At 65.0% G+C, this 20,291-nt stretch overlaps 1 protein-coding gene across 1 annotated transcript; it reads right to left on the minus strand.

Moving 5' to 3' along the window:
- Positions 1 to 126: 126 nt before the first annotated feature.
- Positions 127 to 19,152, minus strand: ADGRA2 (adhesion G protein-coupled receptor A2; the record flags this gene model as incomplete). The annotated part of the gene is made up of 19 exons (XM_080360217.1): positions 127 to 1,429; positions 1,890 to 1,979; positions 2,136 to 2,281; positions 2,384 to 2,507; positions 3,156 to 3,283; positions 3,404 to 3,612; positions 3,894 to 4,095; positions 4,168 to 4,377; positions 4,601 to 4,762; positions 4,868 to 5,017; positions 5,098 to 5,302; positions 5,880 to 6,044; positions 6,695 to 6,908; positions 6,983 to 7,146; positions 7,246 to 7,317; positions 8,287 to 8,358; positions 8,462 to 8,533; positions 10,984 to 11,055; positions 18,935 to 19,152. The coding sequence occupies 19 exons, from the start codon at positions 19,150 to 19,152 to the stop codon at positions 256 to 258; spliced, it is 3,849 nt and encodes a 1,282-aa protein (XP_080216343.1). The 3' UTR covers positions 127 to 255.
- Positions 19,153 to 20,291: the final 1,139 nt, after the last annotated feature.

Here is a 20,291-nt window from a genome sequence, read left to right on the forward strand (position 1 = left end):
GTGCCGTGCAGCAGTGACCGAAGCTCGGCTGCCGTTGGGGCTGCGCAGGAGCCAGGACACCCCGCACCCCTAGGATGCTCGGAGCCCCCCAGGGAGGAGGCTGGGCTCAGCACCACCCCAGCCCAGGGGAGCTGCAGCTGCCCATCCTGCTAGTGCATGTGGCGATTCCCGCAGCATCGCAGCCCCGAGGCACTGCGGCTGTGGCTCCCGGGGGGAAATTCTGCGGCGCTGCAGCCGTCTGGTCCTTCTCCGTCTTCACACGGTGGTTTCGCTCTTCCAGAGGCCGGTCTTCATGCCGGCCGCGCCGTCGGCGCCGCCCAGGTCCATGTCGTACTTGCTGCCCTTGAGGCCGCCGTTGTGGCTGCCCAGGTTGAGCGGGTAGGAGCGGCGCTTGGCCTCGCGCTCGGCAGCGCCGTGCCGCGGGTTGTCTCTCCTCCGGCGAGCCGCGGCCAGGTCGGGCGCCCGCCGGCCGCTGTCGCTGCCTTCCGAGGGGCTGGGACCCCCCTCCGTGTCCTGGGGGGGCCGCGGGGCCGTGCGGCCGCCGCTGCCAGGGCTGTTCCTGCCGCTGTGGTAGCTCTCGGAGTGGCTGTTGTGCAGGCTGCCGCTCTCGCTGGACGGATGCTCCGAGGACGGGCCCCGCAGTGTTTTCAAGCGGTGATGCTTCCCGTCGCGGCACGGCTTAGTTCTGCCGCGGTGGCCACGGCGGCCGGGGAGGTTGCCGGCGTGCCGGGCGCTGCCGGCGGTCCTGCCCTCGGCCGGGTCCAGCTCCAGGCTCTGGGCCAGCTGCAGGTTGGTGAGTTTGCAGCGGCCGCCGGCCGAGCCCGCGCTGCTGGGCGAGGAGGAGGAGGAGGCCGCGGAGCGAGCCAGCTCCGGGTCGCAGCCGATGAAGACCTGCGAGCCGTCCCCCGGCGCCAGCCCGGGGTGCACGTACGCCTGCATGGGCAGCGCGTTCCTGTAGGACGGGCAGCAGGAGAACCAGGAGTTGAGGACGTCCTGGCGCCGGACGCAGTGGTGGGTGAAGATGAAGAGCCCCAGAGCCACGGCGGTGACGCCGTAGAGGCAGCTGAAGATGATGTTCAGGTACCAGCGCTGGGACACGGCCAAGGCGCCAAATGTCCATAGGGCCACGTACAAGACGTGGGTGGTCACCAGCACCCAGAATTGCACCTGCAGAGAGTAGACGCCGTCCTGCTCAGGACAGGGTGGCCCCGAGTTCAGTGTCACTGAGATGGACCCGGAGTCCGTCAGGAGGTCCCCGGCAGTGCCGAGCCGCGGCGGTGGCTCCAGCGGCTCAGGGACATCTTTCCGGTGCGACGCCCGGCACTGGAGGCTGAGTGCAGCGCAGAGGAAGTAAATCCAGGTGACCAGCAAGATGAAAGCCACGGGGACGTAGAAAGCGCCCAGGCTGGGCCGCCACACCAGCCAGCAGCTGCATGGGGAAGGTTTGGTGAGCAGAACCGGGTTGTCACACAGCCAGCAGCCCCACGACGTGGCACCGCAATGCTCAGCATCCCCAACCCAAAGGGACGGGCTGGTGGCAGCCTGGCTGCTGCTTGCCCAACATATAGAATCATCAAATCATTCTGTTTGGAACAGACCCTCAATATCGTCGAGTCCAACTGTTCCCCACCCCGGCACTGCCCAACGTCCTGAGAACCTCATCCTGTCTGTCCAGCCCTCCAGGGATGGTGACTGCATCACTGCCCTGGGCAGCCTGTTCCAATGCCCCACAGCCCTTTGGGGAAGAACTGTTCCTACAGACAGCTCTTGGGCACGATCCCACCCACTCTTCCCCAGCCTGCCGGGGTTCCCAGCACCGCCGGTTCCCCCACTCGGGCAGGGGGTGCAGCATGTTCAGGGAGGAGCACACGGGGCACACGGACACTTACTAGGGGTTGTTGTCGTGGTAGTTGTGGATGTTGACGGCCGCGGTGATGCCACAGATGATGAGGGGGATCCCGCCAGCGATCAGGTAGAACCTGCATGGAGGGGACGGTGTCACCGTGTGCCCAGAGCGAGCCCTTGGGAAGCACGGACTTGTTTGGCAGAGCGAGTCCTGCGCCAGGCTGTGGACACGGGGCAGGGGATGCTGCCCTGGCTCCCCATGGGGCTGGGGAGGGAAGGGGTGTCCGTACCGCAGCATGGGGCTGGGGGCCGGCTGGGACGCGTCCCCGTCCGGCTGCCGCGGCACCTTCCAGGTCAGGTCCCTGTAGAGCACCCGGGCCGTCACCGCCATCCACAGCAGCGTGGAGAGCGAGGAGTAGTGCAGGATGATGCCGACCTGCGGAGGGAGGCGGCGGCTGGGACGGGGGTGCTCCAGCCGTGGGGGATGGCAGAGCAGCCCCGGGCAGCGGCGGGGCCCAACCCCCTCCCCGGTACCCACCGCCTGGCAGACGATCAGGTACCCGGTGAGGGTGATGCCTCCCGCGAAGACGGCGGCCGTCATGGCCATGTGGAAGCAGAGGTTGAGCAGCATGTGCCAGCCCTTGCGCGGGATAAGGATGGTGCTGGAAGAGACACACGGCGGGCGCCCGTCAGCGGGGATGATCTGCAGCATGTGGAGCCGCGGCTCCTGCTGCCCGCAGGGATGCTCGGCACAGCCCACCCGTCAGCGGGGATGATCTGCAGCATGTGGAGCCGCGGCTCCTGCTGCCCGCAGGGATGCTCGGCACAGCCCACCCGTCAGCGGGGATGATCTGCAGCGTGTGGAGCTGCGGCTCCTGCTGCCCGCAGGGATGCTCAGCACAGCCCAGCCTGGCAGTGGGGCGGGCAGGGAATCTGGGCACGCACATGGGCAAAGGACTTCGAATCACAGGATCATTCTGGTTGGAAGAGACGCTCAACCACAACCTAAATCTAGCACTAAACCATGTCCCTAAGAGCCTCATCTATAAGCTGTTCAAATCTCTCCAGGGATGGTGACTCCAGCACTGCCCTGGGCAGCCTGTTCCAATGCCCCACAGCCCTTTGGGGAAGAAATTGTTCCCCAGATCCAACCTCAGCCTCTCCAGGAGCAACTTGAGGCTGTTTCCTCTTGTCCTATCACTTGCTCCTCTGGCGAGGAGACCAACCCCCTCCATGCTACACCCTCCTTTCAGGTGGCTGCAGAGCCAGCGGGACACGTCCTGCCATCGCCCCGACACAGGAGCACTCACCCATGGTTGACAATGTAGGTGATGATGGTGGTGAAGAGGCAGAGCAGCAGCACGGCCGTGCAGGTGTACATGGCGGGGTGCAGCACCTCTCCCGCACCCCCCGCCTCGCTGGGGAAACCGCTCAGCTCCTGCACAGCACAGCACAGCCCGTCACCCCCATGTCACCCCCACGTCACCCCCATGACACCCCCATGTCACCTCCACCGCCCCCAGGCAGGGCTCCCGACCCCACCGCTCCCCACACCTACCATGAGCACGGCCACGTTGCTGAGGTGGCGGCAGTGCAGGGAGGTGACGTTGGGCTCCCGCGACGCCAGCTGGCAGCCCTCGGCGCTCCAGCCCCCCATGCCCCCCAGCACCTCAAAGTTCCAGTATGCGGCCACGGGGTCCGCGCCCTCCCCGGGGTGCCGCAGGGACACGGCCACCGGCTCCGAGAGGTTCCCCACTCCGCAGCCATCTGTGGTGACAGAGAAAAGGGGTGAGCGGGGCAAGAGAGCCCCTGCCTGCTCCCCGAAAGACGGGGGACCCCCCACTGCATCCCACGGGCACACTGCCCCTCCCAAGGATGGCTTCGCTCTGCAAGGAGCTCCACCAAATTGTGGAGGCTTGTGCTCCAGCCCCTTCCCCAGCTCCGTTCCCTTCTCTCAACCCGCTCCAGCACAGGGGGACGCTCACTGCCCTGGTCCATCCCCCAAGAGACCCCCCACATAGGACACCCCCAGTCCCAAATCCCCTTACAGGTCCCGGCGTAGATGACGGGGGTGGCCACGCTGCGGCGTTTGCCGTCGTCTGCCAGGCGGGAGGAGTTCCCGGTGCTGCAGAAGAGTTTCCCGTTGCGGAAAACCAGCAGCTGCAGTTTGCAGTCGGCCAGCGGCGCGGCCGGGACGGGGCTGGCGAAGAGGCTGGGGGGCAGCTGGATGGAGGCCAGGGCGATGCTGTTCTGCAGGGACACGGGGGACGGTGAGCAGGGGACACCCCCTCTGTACCCCCCCGTCCCCCGGTGTACCCGTACCTTGATGTGGAAGCTGGTCAGGGAGATGTTGGGCCGTCCTGTGGTGCAGCGCAGCCGCAGCTGCTGGTCGGGCGTGGGCTCAGCCCCCCGCTCAGCCAGGGGGGGACGCCCGCCCGGACCGCCGTCCCGTCGCTGGAAAGCCACACAGCTCAGCCCCACGTAGCTCTCAGGCTTCACCACGTACGCCTCGAACGCGATGTTGCGCGAGTTCTGCCAGGCACAGCACCGCGGGGTGGACATCAGCCCTGGCATGGGCAGAAACTCCACCCGGCATGGGCAGAGACCCCCCGGCATGGGCAGAAACCCCCTGGCATGGGCAGAGTGACCCCCCGGCATGGGCAGAGAGACCCCCTGGCATGGGCAGAGCCCCCTCACCAGCAGCCCACCCACCTCCTCGCCCCCACTCAGCCCCGTCTCCGTGCAGCCCCCTCACCACCGCCATGTGCTGGGTGTTGCTGCCGAGCGTGCGGGCGGCGATCCTCTCCAGGGAGCGGACGATGCTGGAACAAGCCTTCTCCTCTTTCTGCGACATCCACAGGATGTGGTCGTCCACCAGCATGATGTTGCTGGCCATCTCCACGATCACGTCCGGCAGCTGCAAGGACAGCAAGTGGGTCTAGTACAGTGGCAAACACCCCAATTCGTGCTTTTCCACCCCAAAAGCACCCGGCGGGGCTGGGGACAAAGCAGTGCTCATCACCTGCTTGATCTGGTCCACGTAGCCGATGAACTTCTCGATCATCTGGGCCACGTAGAGGACATCGACCATGTCCGAGAAGTTGGCCGCCTCGGCAGTGTAGACGCGGAGCTGGTGAGCCAGGGTCAGGGCGTTGGAGGCGTTGATGGGCATCTGCGGGGGGCACGGCCAGGGGGACGGTCACCGCCCGCACCGCCCCCCCGGCACAGCCGGCCCCCCGGTGCCCGGCTCACCAGCACGAAGGTGTAGAGGACGCGGGTGATGTCGTTGGTGTAGAGGCAGTGTGAGTAGTCGCCCTCCTCCCAGCGCCCGGCGCGGTCGCAGCGCCGCCACGCCTGCTTCTCCCCCCCGGCAGAGCCCCCCCCGGCTGGCCCCGCCGCGAACGGGTGCTGCAGGCACGGCTGGTACGCGGTGATGCCGGCCAGCGTGCGCGGCCACCTGCGGGGACAGAGAGCGGTGAGGGGGGGCACAGGGGCCAGCAGCACCCCCGCTGCACCCCCAGCGCCAGAGCCCTCACGGAATCACAGAACCGCTCGGGTTGGAAAAGCCCCTCAAGACCATCGAGTCCAACATCACCCAGCTCCATTCCCTTCCCTCAACTTGCTCCAGCACCTCGATATTAATAATAATGAGCCTCGTTGAGCTTTGAGAGACACCACAGCCCCCCAGCAAGTCCCTGTCCTTCCACAGCTCAGGGGGACTGGGGGTGATGCTCCCCAAAAAGCTGCTGCCCCTCCAATCCCAGCTCAGCAAAGTGGGAAGCAGCAGGAGGGGGTGGGCACCACTAATTTAAGCCAGATTGCCTATACCAGTAATTTATATTCCGTAGCGGCTCCGCTGGGGTTACGGAGCCGCCCGGAGCCTTTCGTCTCGTGCCAGAGAAATTCCAACACCTCTGCTGCCGGAGCCGCCGGCACGGGAAGCCCTTCAAAAGCCCCCGCGCCTCCCGTTAATCGCTCCCAGACCCCCGTCACCTGCCCCCGGCGCGCACCGCGCACCCTGTCCGCGTCCCCACCTGAAGTCCCCGCGGTTGTTGGTGACACGCTCGGCGGGGCAGTAGGACGCGGAGGTCTCCAGCACCACGATCTCCACCTTCTTGCTGACGTTGCCCTGGGCGGTGGAGACGGCACACTCCCACTCGCCGGTGGCCGAGACGTGGATGTTGGACAGGATGAGCTCGCTGCGGGCAGAGGGGACACGCTGGCACTGCCCCACAGAGAACCGCTGCAGCGGTCCCCCAAGCTTGGGGACATGGGGACACAGACCATGAAGCACAGGAGGTGCCCACACTTGGCAGCCCGCTCACTGCACTACCAGTAAGCCCCATGGCCATGAGTGTCTGCCCTGTCACATCTCCACCCTGTCCCCATCGCTGTCCCCAACTCCATCCCTATCCCCCTGTCTGTCTCTATCCCATTTCCATTACCTTTCCCATCCCATCTCCATCCCCATTCCCATCCCATTTCTGTCCTCATTCCCATCTCCATCCCCATTCCCATCTCAGCCCATCCCCATTCCCATCTCCATGCCCATCCCATTCCCATCTCCATCCCCATTCCCATCTCATCCCATCTCTATTCCCATTGCATCTCCCTCCCCATTCCCATCCCATCTCCATTCCCATTCCTATCCCATCTTTCTCTCCATCCTCATCCCACCTCCATTCCCATTCCCATGTCATCCCATTCCAACCCTATTCCCATCCCCATTCCATCTCCATCCCCATCTCCATCCCATATCCATCCCCATCTCCATCCCACATCCATCCCCATTGCCACCCCCCCTCTACCTCCATCCTCAGCCCACCTCCCTGCGCACCCCAGCCCAGACCTGGTGATGAAGGTGCAGTCATGGATGAGGCTCTCCTCCACGATGACCCCGGCCCGCTCGTCCTCCTCCACGGGCTGCCGGTTGTGGTACCAGCGGATCTGGGTGCTGTTGTCCAGGTAGGTGGCCGTGCACTGGAAGGGCAGCCGGTCGCCCTGGAAAACCACCTGGCGCAGCGACGGGATGAGGTGGTGGGTGTGCAGCTCCGGGGCACCCGCTGCGGGGGACACAGGCGTCCGGGTGAGCCCGCGTCCCCCCGCCGCCGCCGCCCCCGCCCCGGCCCCGGCTCACCGCAGCGGAGCTGGCCGTCCCGCGTGCCGCGCAGGGGCACGGCGCGGAGCTCCCGGGGGTACACGCACACCGTCCGCTCCGAAATCTGCGCCGAGCGGCCGCGAGCCCAGGGCAGCACCCAGCGCAGGTGGCAGTCGCACGTCAGGTACTCGGTGGCAAAGTCCCTGCAAGGGACAGCGTCACGGGGCGCCTGGGACACACCACCAGCCCCTAGACCCCCCACACGGACCCCTCCGGGTGCCCAGATCTGAGGGCACACTCACACGACTTTGAGGGAGGGGAGCTCATCGAAGACGCCAGGCGGGAGGCTGGAGAAGATGTTCCTGGACACGTTCCTGTGGGATGGGAGAGAAGTGGTGTGGGAGGACCTAGGAGGGGGGAACACCTCCCAGGGGCACCGGCGAGGGTGGGCATGGGGATGGTCAAATTCTCCTTAGTTAGATGTTCTGTTTCTTAGGTGAAAGTAGAGACAACGTTTAGTGTAGCTAAACACTCTTAGAAACAAACCTATCTACATTTGCCACAACAAAGAAAGATGCGAAGTTGCTGGCTGTAGACTCCTGTTTCAGTAACAGGTGACACTAAGCCTCTTTTTGTACTATTTGACATATCGCTGTCTCTAGTTTTGCTTTACTAACCCACCTTTGTATTAATTTAGTTTTTTAATCACCTTGTGATTTTATGCCATGCATTACCCACTTCTTTCTGCCATCAGCTGCACCACCTCACTACCCTTCCACTCTCCCTCACGTCTTTTCCATTTTGCACTCACTTCCATGTGGCTTTAATCTATTTTGCTCTTCTTTCCTCCTCTAAATGGCAACTTTCAGCTGGTAGCTGTGACGCTCACGAGCCGTGGGTGCTCCAACACCCATCCTGCAAACACTCATCCCACAAACACCCATCCTGCAAACACCAGTCCCACAAACACCTGTTCTGCAAACACCTGCCCAGGAAGAACACCCACGCCAGTCCCTGTCCCACTGGGGGACAGGCAGAGGTCCCCAGGGATCCCCACCCACGGGCCATGGGGAGAGGGGTGGCAACGGCTGAGCCCACGGCCACAGCAGAGCTCCCGCGCACAGCAGCGCCCACCGCAGCCCGGTGCAGACGGACAGACGGACAGACTCCATCCCCATCACTGCTGTCACCCGCAGAGCCCCCTCGCAGCCCCACGAGCCGCGGGCCGGAGCTGGCACCGCCACAGCCCCGAGGGGCGAAACCAGTGGCGGTGCCGCGGGCAGGGGGTGGGGGCTCCGCGCGGGGGGACGGGGGTTCCCGAGGGTCCCCAGGGAGCTACTCACAGCCGGAGGAGGTTGGGCAGCCCCTGGAATACACTGGCGCTCAGGCAGCCGATGCGGTTGTTGGAGAGGTCCCTGCAAAGCAACGGGGGGGCTGTCAGGGCTGAGGGGTCCCCGATGTCCCCACTTCCCCCTGGACCAACCCCGGGGGTCCCCAAGGGGCTTCACCAGCACTTACAGGCGCTTCAGCTCAGGAAGGCCGAGGAAGGCGCCCGGCTGGACTGTGCTGATGAGGTTGTTCTTCAGGTCCCTGTGGACAGACACAGACCTCAGGGTGTGCAAGAGCCTCACTAGCAGCTTTTCATCCCGTTTCCCCCTCGTTATCTCTGCAAAGGGTGCAGGGAAGGCACAAAGCTTCCCAATGCTTATGGGGGGGGACGCCAGCCCCCCTGCACCGTGGAGCCTTGTGCACCATGGAGCATCGCACCCTGTGCACACCAAGGGGCTGCTGTCCCCTACGCTGCTCCCCAGGCAGCCGTGTCCCAATGGGTTATTTCCTGCTCGTGGGATAAGAGCGCATCCCAAGTGCCAGCACAGCCCTGGGAGGGTTTTGTGTCCCGTAGGAAGCTCATTTGGGTTATTAACCTGACTGGGGGACATATCTAATCAGAGGCTCACTGGGCGTGTGGCCTGCACAGGGTGCTAGTGGCACCAGCTGCCCCATCCAGCCCTGGGGACCAGCGAGACAGCTCCTGCCGAGCTCTGGCGCTGGCCCGGGAAGGACATGGGATCCATATGGCAACGGCATGTTTATTATAGCGGTCTGCACGGGGCTCACCCGCTGCTCCACGGCCCTGGGGACACCCCCGAGCTGCAGCCCCTGCTCCAAGTCTTGCCTTCCCCATGGGCAGAGACACGGCCTGCCGGCTGCGGTGGCCGGGGCTGCAGGCAGCGGTGCAGGCAGCGGTGCAGGCAGGGACGCACAGGGCCAGGTGAGCGGCAGTGCTGAAGGAACAGCTCCGGTCACCTGCACTGTCACTGTCACTGTCACTGCCACCACCCACTGCTCCAACACCCATCCTGCAAACACTCGTCCCACAAACACCCATCCTGCAAACACCCGTCCCACAAACACCTGTTCTGCAAACACCTGCCCAGGGAGAACACCCACGCCAGCCCCTGTCCCACCGGGGGACAGGCAGAGGTCCCCAGGGACCCCCACCCAGCCCCAGCACACGTGCTGCAGGCACGAGAAACGGCCACGGGGAGAGGGGTGGCGACAGCTGAGCCCACGGCCACAGCAGAGCTCCCGCGCACATCAGCGCCCACCGCAGCCTGGTGCAGACGGACAGACGGACAGACTCCATCCCCATCACCGCTGTCACCCGCAGAGCCCCCTCGCAGCCCCACGGGGGAAGCGCCGGCCCCGGCAAAGGGCAGGACGTTCCCAAGCAGGGCAGCGCTAATGAGCGCGGCCGCCTCGGCTGCATACCGGCCCCGCTCAGACTCATTAATCTCATTACGCCGCTACAAATCACCCGAGAGGCCAAGCTGCGAGCCTGGAGGGGTGGTGGCCCATAGGGACACCCTGCACACTGAAAACACCCCAGGAATGGCTCACCCCCAACATGGGGGGACACCGAAGCACCTATAGCGGGTGGCCAAGGGCCCCACGAGCCCCAGGAGGAGAAGCGAGGGGCCCCAACGCCCCTGCCATGTCCCTGCTGTGCCAGCGCGGTCCCTCCATGGGGCACATCTGCGCCGTGGCCCTGGACCAGCCCGATGAAAACAATTATGGCTCCTGTCGAAAGCAATCAGGCGCAGAGCGATGCTGCTGGCCTGGGATGGGGAGCGCTGCCCACGGCCCCCCCGGCCACGCTGGCACCCCAGCTCCGACCCACGTGGGGTTTCAGCACAGCAGAGGTGAGCGGAGGTGACACGGGACAGCCGCTCTTCCAGAGCACGGAGACTTTTAGGGGGACCCCGAGGCTGCAGAGCCACAGTCCCCCCGGGGACGCCGGCAGCCGGGTCACCGTCACACCAGGGGAGCGTCCGGTGGCGGGAGCTCCGTGCAAGAATGCGCGAGACCCTCGTGGGGCCGCGGTGGGGAACAAAACGCCCTCAGTGTGCCGGTCCCTGCTCCTGCATACCTACAGATCAAACCCATATGGGGGCCATAAATCTCCCCTTATTACAGCTCCCTCCATAGAGATGCCTTTCATGGAGAGATAAGAAAGTTGACTTTGTTCGGGGGGACAATGTCGCTTTTCATACCGGCCCCCACAGAGTGCGGCCCCCCCCGGTGCCTCCTGCCCCAGCGCCACTCCCGGGGTCCCTAAGACGCCCGCGGGTGCCGATGGCAAACTCTGCGCTCGGTGCCAATGGCAAACCCCATGCCCGGTGCCGACGGCAAACCCCATGCCCGGTGCTGATGGCAAACCCCATGCCCGGTGCCGATGGCAAACCCCGTGCCCGGTGCTGACGGCAAACCCCGTGCCCGGTGCCGACGGCAAACCCCGTGCCCGGTGCCGATGGCAAACTCTGCGCCCGGTGCCGATGGCAAACCCTGTGCCTGGTGCCGACGGCAAACCCCGTGCCTGGTGCCAACAGCAAACCCTGCACCTGGTGCCAGCCCCACCACAGCACCCGGGAGCGATGTCGGGAGCAGGACCGGCACCAGTCCTGCCTGCACCCCATGGAAACCCTGCCTGCTCCCCACTGCTGCCCACCCTGACCCCCAGTGAACCGATGGGCACTCACAGCTTCTCCAGAGCCTGCAGCCCGAAGAAAGAGCCGTTCTCCAGCACCGTGATCTTGTTGTTACTCAGCAGCCTGTGGGAAGAGCAGAGGGAGAGCAGCAGCCCCGTTAACGACCTGCCCGGCAGCCCCATTCACATCCCGGTGACCCGTGGGGCTGGAGCAGGAGTGGAGATGGTCAGACCGACCGCGACAAGCGGCAGCCTGGGCCGTGCCGCCGGGGTGGTGGTGTTGGCAAAGGCTTGGGGACAGGCTTGCGCGGCCAGGTGGGGACATGGGATGTGACGGCGTGTTGGGATGCCACATGTGGTCCACACATGTGACAGCGCCGGGCTGGAGGTGCCCAGGGCTGTGCCGGCTCTAAGGGCAACCCCGCTCCTGCACCCGGCCCTGGGGGCGAGGGTAATGTGGGCAATGAGACCCCCACCCCAGCACAGAGAAGGCCTCCCCAAGGATCTGCAGCTGGGAGGGGAGCCCATGGCACCCCCAGCTCTTGCCCCCCACCAGCCTGACCCCCCTCCAGTCACCGGCCATCCTGGGAACCTCCCAGCGCTGAGATTTCATCCCAAAGTAAACAGCTCCGCTGGCCAAAGGGGCCCTTGCGGGGTGACGGGGAGGGAGGGGGGGCGCACGCACCCGGCAATTGAGCCAGGAGCTCATTAGAGCGCGGCAGCGGCAATTAGCAGAGCCAGACCCAGCCTGGGGACAGGACGCGGCTCTCGGGGACCGGCGGAGCCACCGGCGATGCTCCCGCTGGCAAACGACGCCCAGGGCCGGGGGGGCAGCGGGAGCGCAGCCGGAGCCCTGCCCGGGGGGGCACCGGGAAAAAAGGCTCATTGAGGGCCGGGCGGGCTGTTTACACACGGGCGGCTCCGCAGCCGGGCTGAATGGCGGCTGTGTGCGGAGCCCCGGCCCCCCGGCCACGGACCGGCCCGGGGGCTGCGCTGCGGCGGGGGCGCTGCCGAACCCCCCAGGGGAGGGCTGGGAGACAGCCCCCCGCCCTGGGACACATCCTGTGCTGATGAGGAGCCACCACTGGGTACCGCGGGACCCTGCGACCCGGCCGGTGGCATCGCCAGCCTCCAATTGCTTCCACAAACCAGTGGCCAGCGCCATGTCTCACTCTGTCCTCCCTATGGGGACCCCGCTTTGGTGGGGGTCAGTGAGCCCCGGTGCTGGCAGAGACGGTCCCGGAGCAGCATCGGTCCTAGAGCATCCACAGTCCCGCAGCACTGCACCCCATGGCACACAGCAGCCCCACAACACATGGCAGCCACACGACACCCCACAATTCCCCATCATGGCATCGGACGTTGCTCAAGGCCATGTCGGCCCCAACAGCTCCAGAAGGTTTTCATTCCAGCGAATTTCACAACCCAGCAAAGCTCCCATAGGCCGCACGCGCATGGGGGGACATCAGTCCCATTTGGGGGCTGAGCTGGGGGGACGCTGCACCCTGCTCAAACGACGCTTTGGGATCACGGGAGCTGCAAACACAGAAACCAGACGGGTGCATGGGACTCTGGTCTCAGACCTCCCATCTTTGCTCCCATGCCCTGTCCCAGGTGGCAGGGGGGTCACGGCCAAGGACACGCGTGGTCTTTGGGCAGGGGGGAGCCAGGCACCCTGCGCAAACCAGACCCGGTCACATCAGAGCCTTCCAAGGCTTTGCAAGGGGTTACGACCACGGGTGTGCTGCCAGCACAGCAGGCAGAGAGCAGGCAGAGAGCAGGCAGCTGCCTGCACAAGCGGGGTCACTGCACCAGAGAGATCCCCCACCACCTCGGGGCGGACCCTGGGACGCTCGCTTTGTTCCCAGACCCCGGGGACCATCCGCGCCTCTGCCATAAAAAGACAACTTCCCGCCTTAAAAGGCAAAATGCTCCCGCGGCCCCCAGGGGATCGGCCCCCCTGTGATCCACCGGCCAGCGACCGCCCCACGGCGGGAAAGCAGCCGAGGGCAAAGCCACCCGTGGGGACCGCGGCCATCGGGAGGGACCGGCCATTGGGGAGGGAACGGCCATTGGGGAGGGAATGGCCATCGGGAGGGACCGGCCATTGGGGAGGGAATGGCCATCGGGAGGGAACGGCCATTGGGGAGGGACTGGCCATTGGGGAGGGAACGGCCATCGGGGAGGGAACGGCCATCAGGGAGGGAATGGCCATCGGGGAGGGACTGGCCATTGGGGAGGGAATGGCCATTGGGGAGGGAATGGCCATTGGGGAGGGACTGGCCATCGGGGAGCACAGGGCTGGCTGGGACTGGCCCAGCACAGTGGACACCCTGAGCTGTGGGCTCTGTCCCCTGCAGCCCCCGCTGCTCGGCGCCTGGTCTGCCCTTCACTAACTATAAGAGATCCTCGACTAAACCGAGCGTTTGGCACACAAAAAAAATGGCACCGAGAGTAACGATTTGGCCAGAAGTTTCTTCCCGATAAAGCTTTTTCTGGGTAGCGATCCTGGCTCTTCTTCTCCCCGTCCTGCAGGAGCCAGCTGGGTCGCACTTCCCTGTTACAACTCACATCCTCAGACACGGTTTTGTTTTGGTTTTGCTGTTTTTATGGATATTATGTTCCAAAATGTTTTCCTTTTGTTTTTCCCAGGAAGTTCCCATCAGGCTCCACAGGACTTCCCGGCCCCGCGCCCCAGAGCCGTGTGCGGGTCCCCGCACTATTCTCTTACAGGACGTTAATCAAGAAACCCCAAAATACGATGGAATAAGGGTGCTCAGGAGGCCACCCTGACATGGGGGTCACGGACGAGCAGCCCCCGGGCTGCACTGGGGCTGCAGGACCCTTAGCACACAGGACGGGGGTCAGACCCAAACCCCTTGGCTGGATTTCAAACCCCAAGAGCTGCCCCTGTTCTCACACCGGGGTTGGGGAGGGCAGCGGATGTGGGGCTGGAAGCACACCCCATTGCCCCTGGTTCCCGTGGCTCGCCATGGCCAAGGTGGCCATTGCCACCGGCGGGCAGGGGTTGCGGTGGTTCCCCATATGCTCGTGGGGTCCGCGCAGGGCTGGGGGTGCAGAGGGGCTGCGGTGCCTCCAGGTCCCAGCCGTCCGCAGGGCTTGGCAGCCCATGAAAGCGCAGCTGTGCTCCTCAGAGCCGCCGCTCCGCTGTGCCTTGGAACCAGCCCAGCCTGGGACCGCGCACCTCGGCAGCGCCGCAACCGCCGCGGCAAGAGGTGCCCCCAACAGTGCCAGGAATCGCCATGGTAAGAGGTGACCCCAGCCCGGGCTGGGGGCAAAACGATGGGCACAGGGCGATGCAAAGAGCTGGGGACCCCGCAGACACCCCCAGCCCTCGACACCGACCACCCTCGTGCTCCAGCATCCTCCCGCCTGAGCTGGAGCTGCAGCCGCCCCGAGACCCCCGGGCACCGCGCAGCGTGGGCGGGCGGCTCCCGTCGCCACCGGGAAAATAATCGGCTAATTGAGCGATGGCTGGCAAAGTCTCTCTGGACAATGTGGGGATTAAGGACCAGAGCATCGAGTCAAACGGAAACGACGGGGGGATGCACAGCAGCAGGGATGGGGGCGGCCGGGCAGCTGGAGGGACCCCCCGAAGGAGCATCCTCCTGTCCTGGGGGGATTCAGCTTTGGAAGGGGCTCAGCATCCTCACTCCATTCCGCCCGCACTGGAGCTCTCAGGGCTTGGACCCCGCGAAGCTGCAGGTGGGGAGATAGAGAGATCCCTTCTTCTTGTTTGGGGTTTTTTTGGGTGTTTTTTTCATCTCAAAAAGAGGAGCCAAAAGCGCAAAAAACAAGTTTGTTTTTTCAAGCGTGCTGGAATCCACTTGGATAAATAACAGCTCCAGAAACTGGGCTGCTGAAACAATAAACTTCCTCTGGACCCAACCAAAAAAGGACGCGGGGAGACGACGGCTCCCCGGCCCGGGTGAGCGGCACAAGCAGCGGCGCGGAGGTTAATAAGGGGGGGCCGCGGTGGGGGCGGGGAGGCGGCTCCGCTTTGCTCTCCAAGTGCATTAATTCAAAGCATATGCTCGCGGCAGATACGGCGCAGGCTGCGCCCCAGCAGAGCCGCTGCTCCGCACGGGGATCCAGGAAGAGGAGAGGGGCCCTGGCGCTGGCGAGGCGCTGGCGAGGCGTGCCGAGGGCTCGGGCGCCCCGAAGGGCTCTGGGGGCAGCAGCGTCCCCAGGGGGGCCCGCAGCTCCCAGCCCAGCGGCGCTGGGGACCCCCCGACATGGCTGGTGCCCCCTCCCCACTTTGTTTGGGCGCTCGGGGGCTCTTTCCCCGCCACGCCGTGCGCGGGCGTCGCTCCAGCCCTGCGTCACACCGGGCTGCTTCGGATGGTGGAGATTATTGTTCCAGCCCTCGGCTTTTGTTAGCACAGGAAAAATCAGCCCCGGAGAGAGGGCGAAACCTCCAGAGCCGGGATGCACTGGGCAGCACCGCAGCCCACAGCCCTCGGGGAAACCAAACCTGCCGGAGTCACAGCCCAATAGACACCAAAAAGCCGAAAAAGGTTTGAGAAAGACACGATCTGCAGGGCACAGGACAAACTGGCCTTGGAGAGGGGAGTTCAAGTAGAACTGGAAATTGGTCATAAGTCAAAGCCCTCTATTCCCTGCAGACAATCTGTAATTTCAGTGCAATCAAGCTGTGCACATAAATGAGGCCTGTGCTGGGATTCCACATCTGGAAGAGGTTTGGGCTCCCGCCCGTGTGACAGCGGGGCTGGGGCGGCCGGCGAGCTGCGCCTCGTTAGGGCCACGGTGCTTTTCCATTAGGCGATTAGCAGAGGGGTCAGCTGGAGGGGGAGGGAATTAAAGCCCTGTTAATACACGTGTGCAGAGCCCTGGCACCTCGCAGTGCGCTGGAGGGGCGTCCCCAAGAGGTGCCAAAGCCCCAGCCCCAAACCACAGGGACATGGTGGTCCTGGGCGAAGCGCTTTGCCCCGGGCTGTGTCGGTGCCGGCTCTGCCCAGAGCCGCAGCCGGCAAGCCGTGCAGGTCTGCCAGTCACCCGGGGTGACAACGCGATCTATAGGGCTGGCACCCATCCCCTTTCTCCCTGCGATGTGCTGGGGGCAAGAATGAACCTCCAGGTATAAAACAGGGTGGGTGCCAGCAAGCACGCGCCTTGCAACATCTGTGGGCATTGCACGGGAATATCGCACCCCTGGGAGCATCGTCCTGCTCGCCAGCCCCCACACATGTCCCCACATGTGTCCCCACACTGGCTCCCTGCACCTTCTGTTCCCCATATCAGCCCTTCAGCTCCACATCTGTGGGTGCTGCTGTGCTCCCTACCAGAGCTCCAGTCCCTGGAGGGGCCGAGGGAGAAGCCACTGTGGCTCCGCTCGGCAGACGGCTCCCGGTGAGAAGCCACTACAGCCCCTGGGACGTGGGGACACGGTGGCTGAGCCCAGCGCTGGCTGCAGGACAGGTCCTCAGGGCCACGCGCGTCCCTCGTCCCCTGCTCTGCCCATCCGCTGGCTGCGATGCCAGTGAGCATTCCTCGGGTGCGGGGGGAAAATAAGCAGCAGCTGCCACGGGGGCAGCCCTGGATTCCTCAGCACGGGCCTAATAATTAAAGATAAATAAAGAAGTAAACTGAGAGGGTGGGAAAAACCCAAATGAGAGCCAGGGTGAGGGACCAGCAGGGTGGCAGACACCTCCGGCCACCCGGCCTCCTCGGGCCACCCGAGTGTCCCCAGCCCCGCCAGGGACAGCAGCCGCTGGGAAGAGCCTTGTCCCGCACAGCTCATCGCCGCTGACACATGCACCCGCTGCCAGGCCAGGCCGGACACAACCGAGCGGGGCTTTGCTTTCCAGTGTTATCCCGCACACAACACACCCCACGCTGCCTGCGACCGGGGCAGCGCTGATGCTGAGCACCCCTGGGGCACGGAGGGGACCGGAGCATCCCTGGGGTACGGAGGGGACTGGAGCATCCCCAGAGCACAGAGATGACCAGAGCATCCCCGGGGCACGAGCAGGAGTCCTGCTCAGACCTGGAACACCCACAAGGCTCCGAATTTGGCCATCCCCAGCAGGGTGTCCCCATAGGCACGTGCAGCCCTTGCCACGTGCCCGGGCTCCGCTGCCTCCTCCGCTCCCTGCCCGCACCCCAGCGGCTCCAGGAGATGCTCCCAAAGCCAGAGCCTCTGGTTTTGATTGTTCCATCTGGAAAGGGTTTAGAATAAATCATGTTTACTGCACGAGAGCAGAGCCCAGGGTCACCGCATATTTGTAGGTTCCTGCCTACGCCTGTAGGTTTCATGTCACGTTTTAGTGGGATCGTGTAATGCCCTAAACGCTTCTGCACGGTCATCCCGGCCCCTCGGAGGGAGCCGGCCCGGCACAGACAGCTCCAAACACCATCCCACCAGCACATCCCATCAGCACATCCCACTGTGGCCACTTGGCCAACACAGGGCTCAGCTCCCGCTCAGCATCGTGGTCACACTCGCCCAGGCTGGAGAAAGCACCAGAGCAGGCAACTAATCAGGCGCTTTTCCCAAATACAAATTGGCGAAGGACTCAGAAGACCCTGGAGGTATTTGCAAGGAACCGACACGTAAGAAAAAGCCATTGGAAGAAAGAAATAAAGAGCAAAGCCGCCCGAGGGAGAGTGCGAGCCCGGAGCTCTCCCTGCCTCGCAGCCTCCCCTGTCCTGCACCGAGGGGAAGCTCAGGACAAACTCTGTGTTGTTGCTCCGGGATGATTTACACTTTCATTACAGCCACTGTGCTCCAGCCCCTGCCAATGGCACCTACGCACAGGCACGTCTCATGGCCACACTCAACATGGGGACGGTGGCATCAGCTGGGTCCCCTTTGCAGCCACCCTGTTGTGCTCCAGCCCCTGCCAATGGCACCTACGCACAGGCACGTCTCATGGCCACACTCAACGTGGGGACAGTGGCATCAGCTGGGTCCCCTTTGCAGCCACCTCGTTTTCACAAAACAAACATCATCGCCCCAAAGCGAAGCCCCTTGGCAGCCAACGGCACACGGGAACCAAGACGTGCTTAGAAATAGCAGTGACTTGGGCGCATGAGCAGCAACGCGGCCAAGCGGGTTCAAGCACGAGAGCGGACGGGACAAGGAGCACAGCAGCCCCCAGCCCAGCTGCACAGCACCCAAAAAACACACCCAGGAGCAGAAGGCAGGGGCTGAGGCCGTGAGCACGCTCGTGGGCACGGCCACCCTCGTGGGACAGCGCGGGGCGAACGCGACGCTCCTTCCAGCAACGGCGCTGCCGGCCCTGCCCTCCAAACCAGATTTTAATTCAAACGTCTCCTCTGGAGTTATAAATAAACCCAGCAATTCGCTGCTGCAGCGAGCAGGCACGCCAGCTGCCCGCGCAGCCCAGCCCTCCCAGCAGCCAGCGCAGGGGCGGCTTTTGGGGGAAAAACGGCGGCTTTGGACCCTTTGCACAAACCCCAAACCCACTTACCGCCCCTAATCTCTTTTCAGCAAATATTTTCAGCAAGAGCCGTCACTTTCAAACAAAAACATCCTCCCCCGGCGCTCAGGCAGCGGAGGGAAGCGCGGAGGAGCCGTTTCCTGGATTTCCAGCTCCTGTCCAAGCTTCAAACCCGGGCGCACCGGGGGGACAGCGGGTCCGTCCCGTTATCCCGCCCCGCCCCGCCACGGTGCCGTTTACACGCAGTTAACGCACAACCGAACGACGCTTTCCGTGGGACGGATTCACTCATTAAGTGAAAAAATAAGTGGAAAAAAAGTCGCAGTTGGCGCGGCGCTCCCCGACACGGGGGGACTGCATCCCCATCGTCCCCCTTGTCCCCGCCAGCACCTGCCTGGCCCCGGGGGCACGGAGCGGGCACGGAGGGGGCTCAGCGCGACCCACGCGTGGGCGCTCGCTCTCCTCGGGGCCGCGGGGCGCAGGGAGAGCGATGCTCGGCGCAGGGGGGCGATGCCCGGGGCCGGGGGTGGCGGGGGGATGCCCGGACGCGGTACTCACAGCGTGGCGGTGCCGTCGGGCAGCAGGCGCGGCTCGGGCGGCGCGGGGAGCCCCCCGCCGCTGCAGACCACCCTCCGGCGGGGCGCGGCGGGGCCGCCGGGGGCTTTGGGCCGCTCGGTCCCGCACTTGCAGCCCAGGCTCTGTGCGGGGCAGCTCCGCGCCGCTCCCCCCCCGCTCAGCGCCGCCGCCAGCAGCACCAGCGCCGCCGCCCGCCGCATGGCCCCGGCCGCGGGCCACGGGCTCCGGGCTCCGGCTCCACGCCCGCCGCCGCCCCGCTCCCCGGGGCGGCTCCGGCGGCGCCGCCTCCCCCGCTCCGCCGCGCTCCGCAGCCGGCCCTGGCGCCTCCCCCGGCCCGCCCCGCCCCGCCCCGCCCCGGCCACGGCCCCGCCGAGGGCATCGGCTCCGCTCCCCCTCCCCGGCACCGGAGCCTGCGTGGGGGAGCGAGGCAGCCCCCGCGGGCCGGGGCCGGCGTTCGGAGGGGTCCTGGGGAGCCGGAGCCTGCGTGGGACAGAGCTGGAGCCTCCGCGGAGCTCCGTGGGGTCCCACGGGACCAAAAGCCGCAGCTCTGCGCCCACCCAAAGGACAGAAGCTCCAGCCCCACAGTCCCGAGCTGGAGCGCCGGGCATTGCCGGGGAGGATTGGAGTCCTGCGCGGTCCGTACGGGCCGCGATGTGCCACCTCGAGTGGCATCCCGGCGGCGACAAGCACAGGGTGCCGGGCCCAGGGTGGTGGCACAGACAGGACCCCACCACGGCTCCTGCAGGCGGGGGCTCTGTGGCCTCCCAGCGCCTGCCGGGACCCCCTGTGCAAACTCACAGGGTTCACTTCATGGTCGCGCCGCCCTGTCCCTCCCGGCCTCCACTCCGCAGTCAACGCTCTTCCCTTCTCGCCTTCCCTGTTTGCTTCACTGGTTTTCACTCTAAGTTCAATATTTTTCTTCCCACCCCCCCGCCATGTCCCCACTGCCTCCTGCGCTGCCCCCGGCCCTCCCTGCCCCGGACTCAGCTTCTCCGCGGCCACAGCTCACTGCAGCCTCCAATCAAAAGGGATCAGCCGCCAGCAATGAAGTCTCTGGGACCCCGTGCCAGGGAGCGGAGGACGAGGGTCACGGAGGGACGGCAAGAGGCGACTCTGGGAATGCGGTTTCTCTCCAGGACCAATAGTTCCTGGAGGGGAAAAGAAATTTACTCCTTTCTCCAAATAAATACAACTCGCTGTGGCCGTGGGCGTTGGAAAGAGGAGACGCTCATCAGCACACACTCCCCAGCTGTTTCCACATGCGCTTTTGTTTGGGAGCATAAGCGGCCCCGTTCCCGCACAGCTCGTTCACCAGCGCTCACCTCGCTCCTCCAGCTCT

Source organism: Nesoenas mayeri (assembly GCF_963082525.1).
Source record: "Nesoenas mayeri genome assembly, chromosome: 27".
Classification (NCBI taxonomy): Eukaryota; Metazoa; Chordata; class Aves; order Columbiformes; family Columbidae; genus Nesoenas; species Nesoenas mayeri.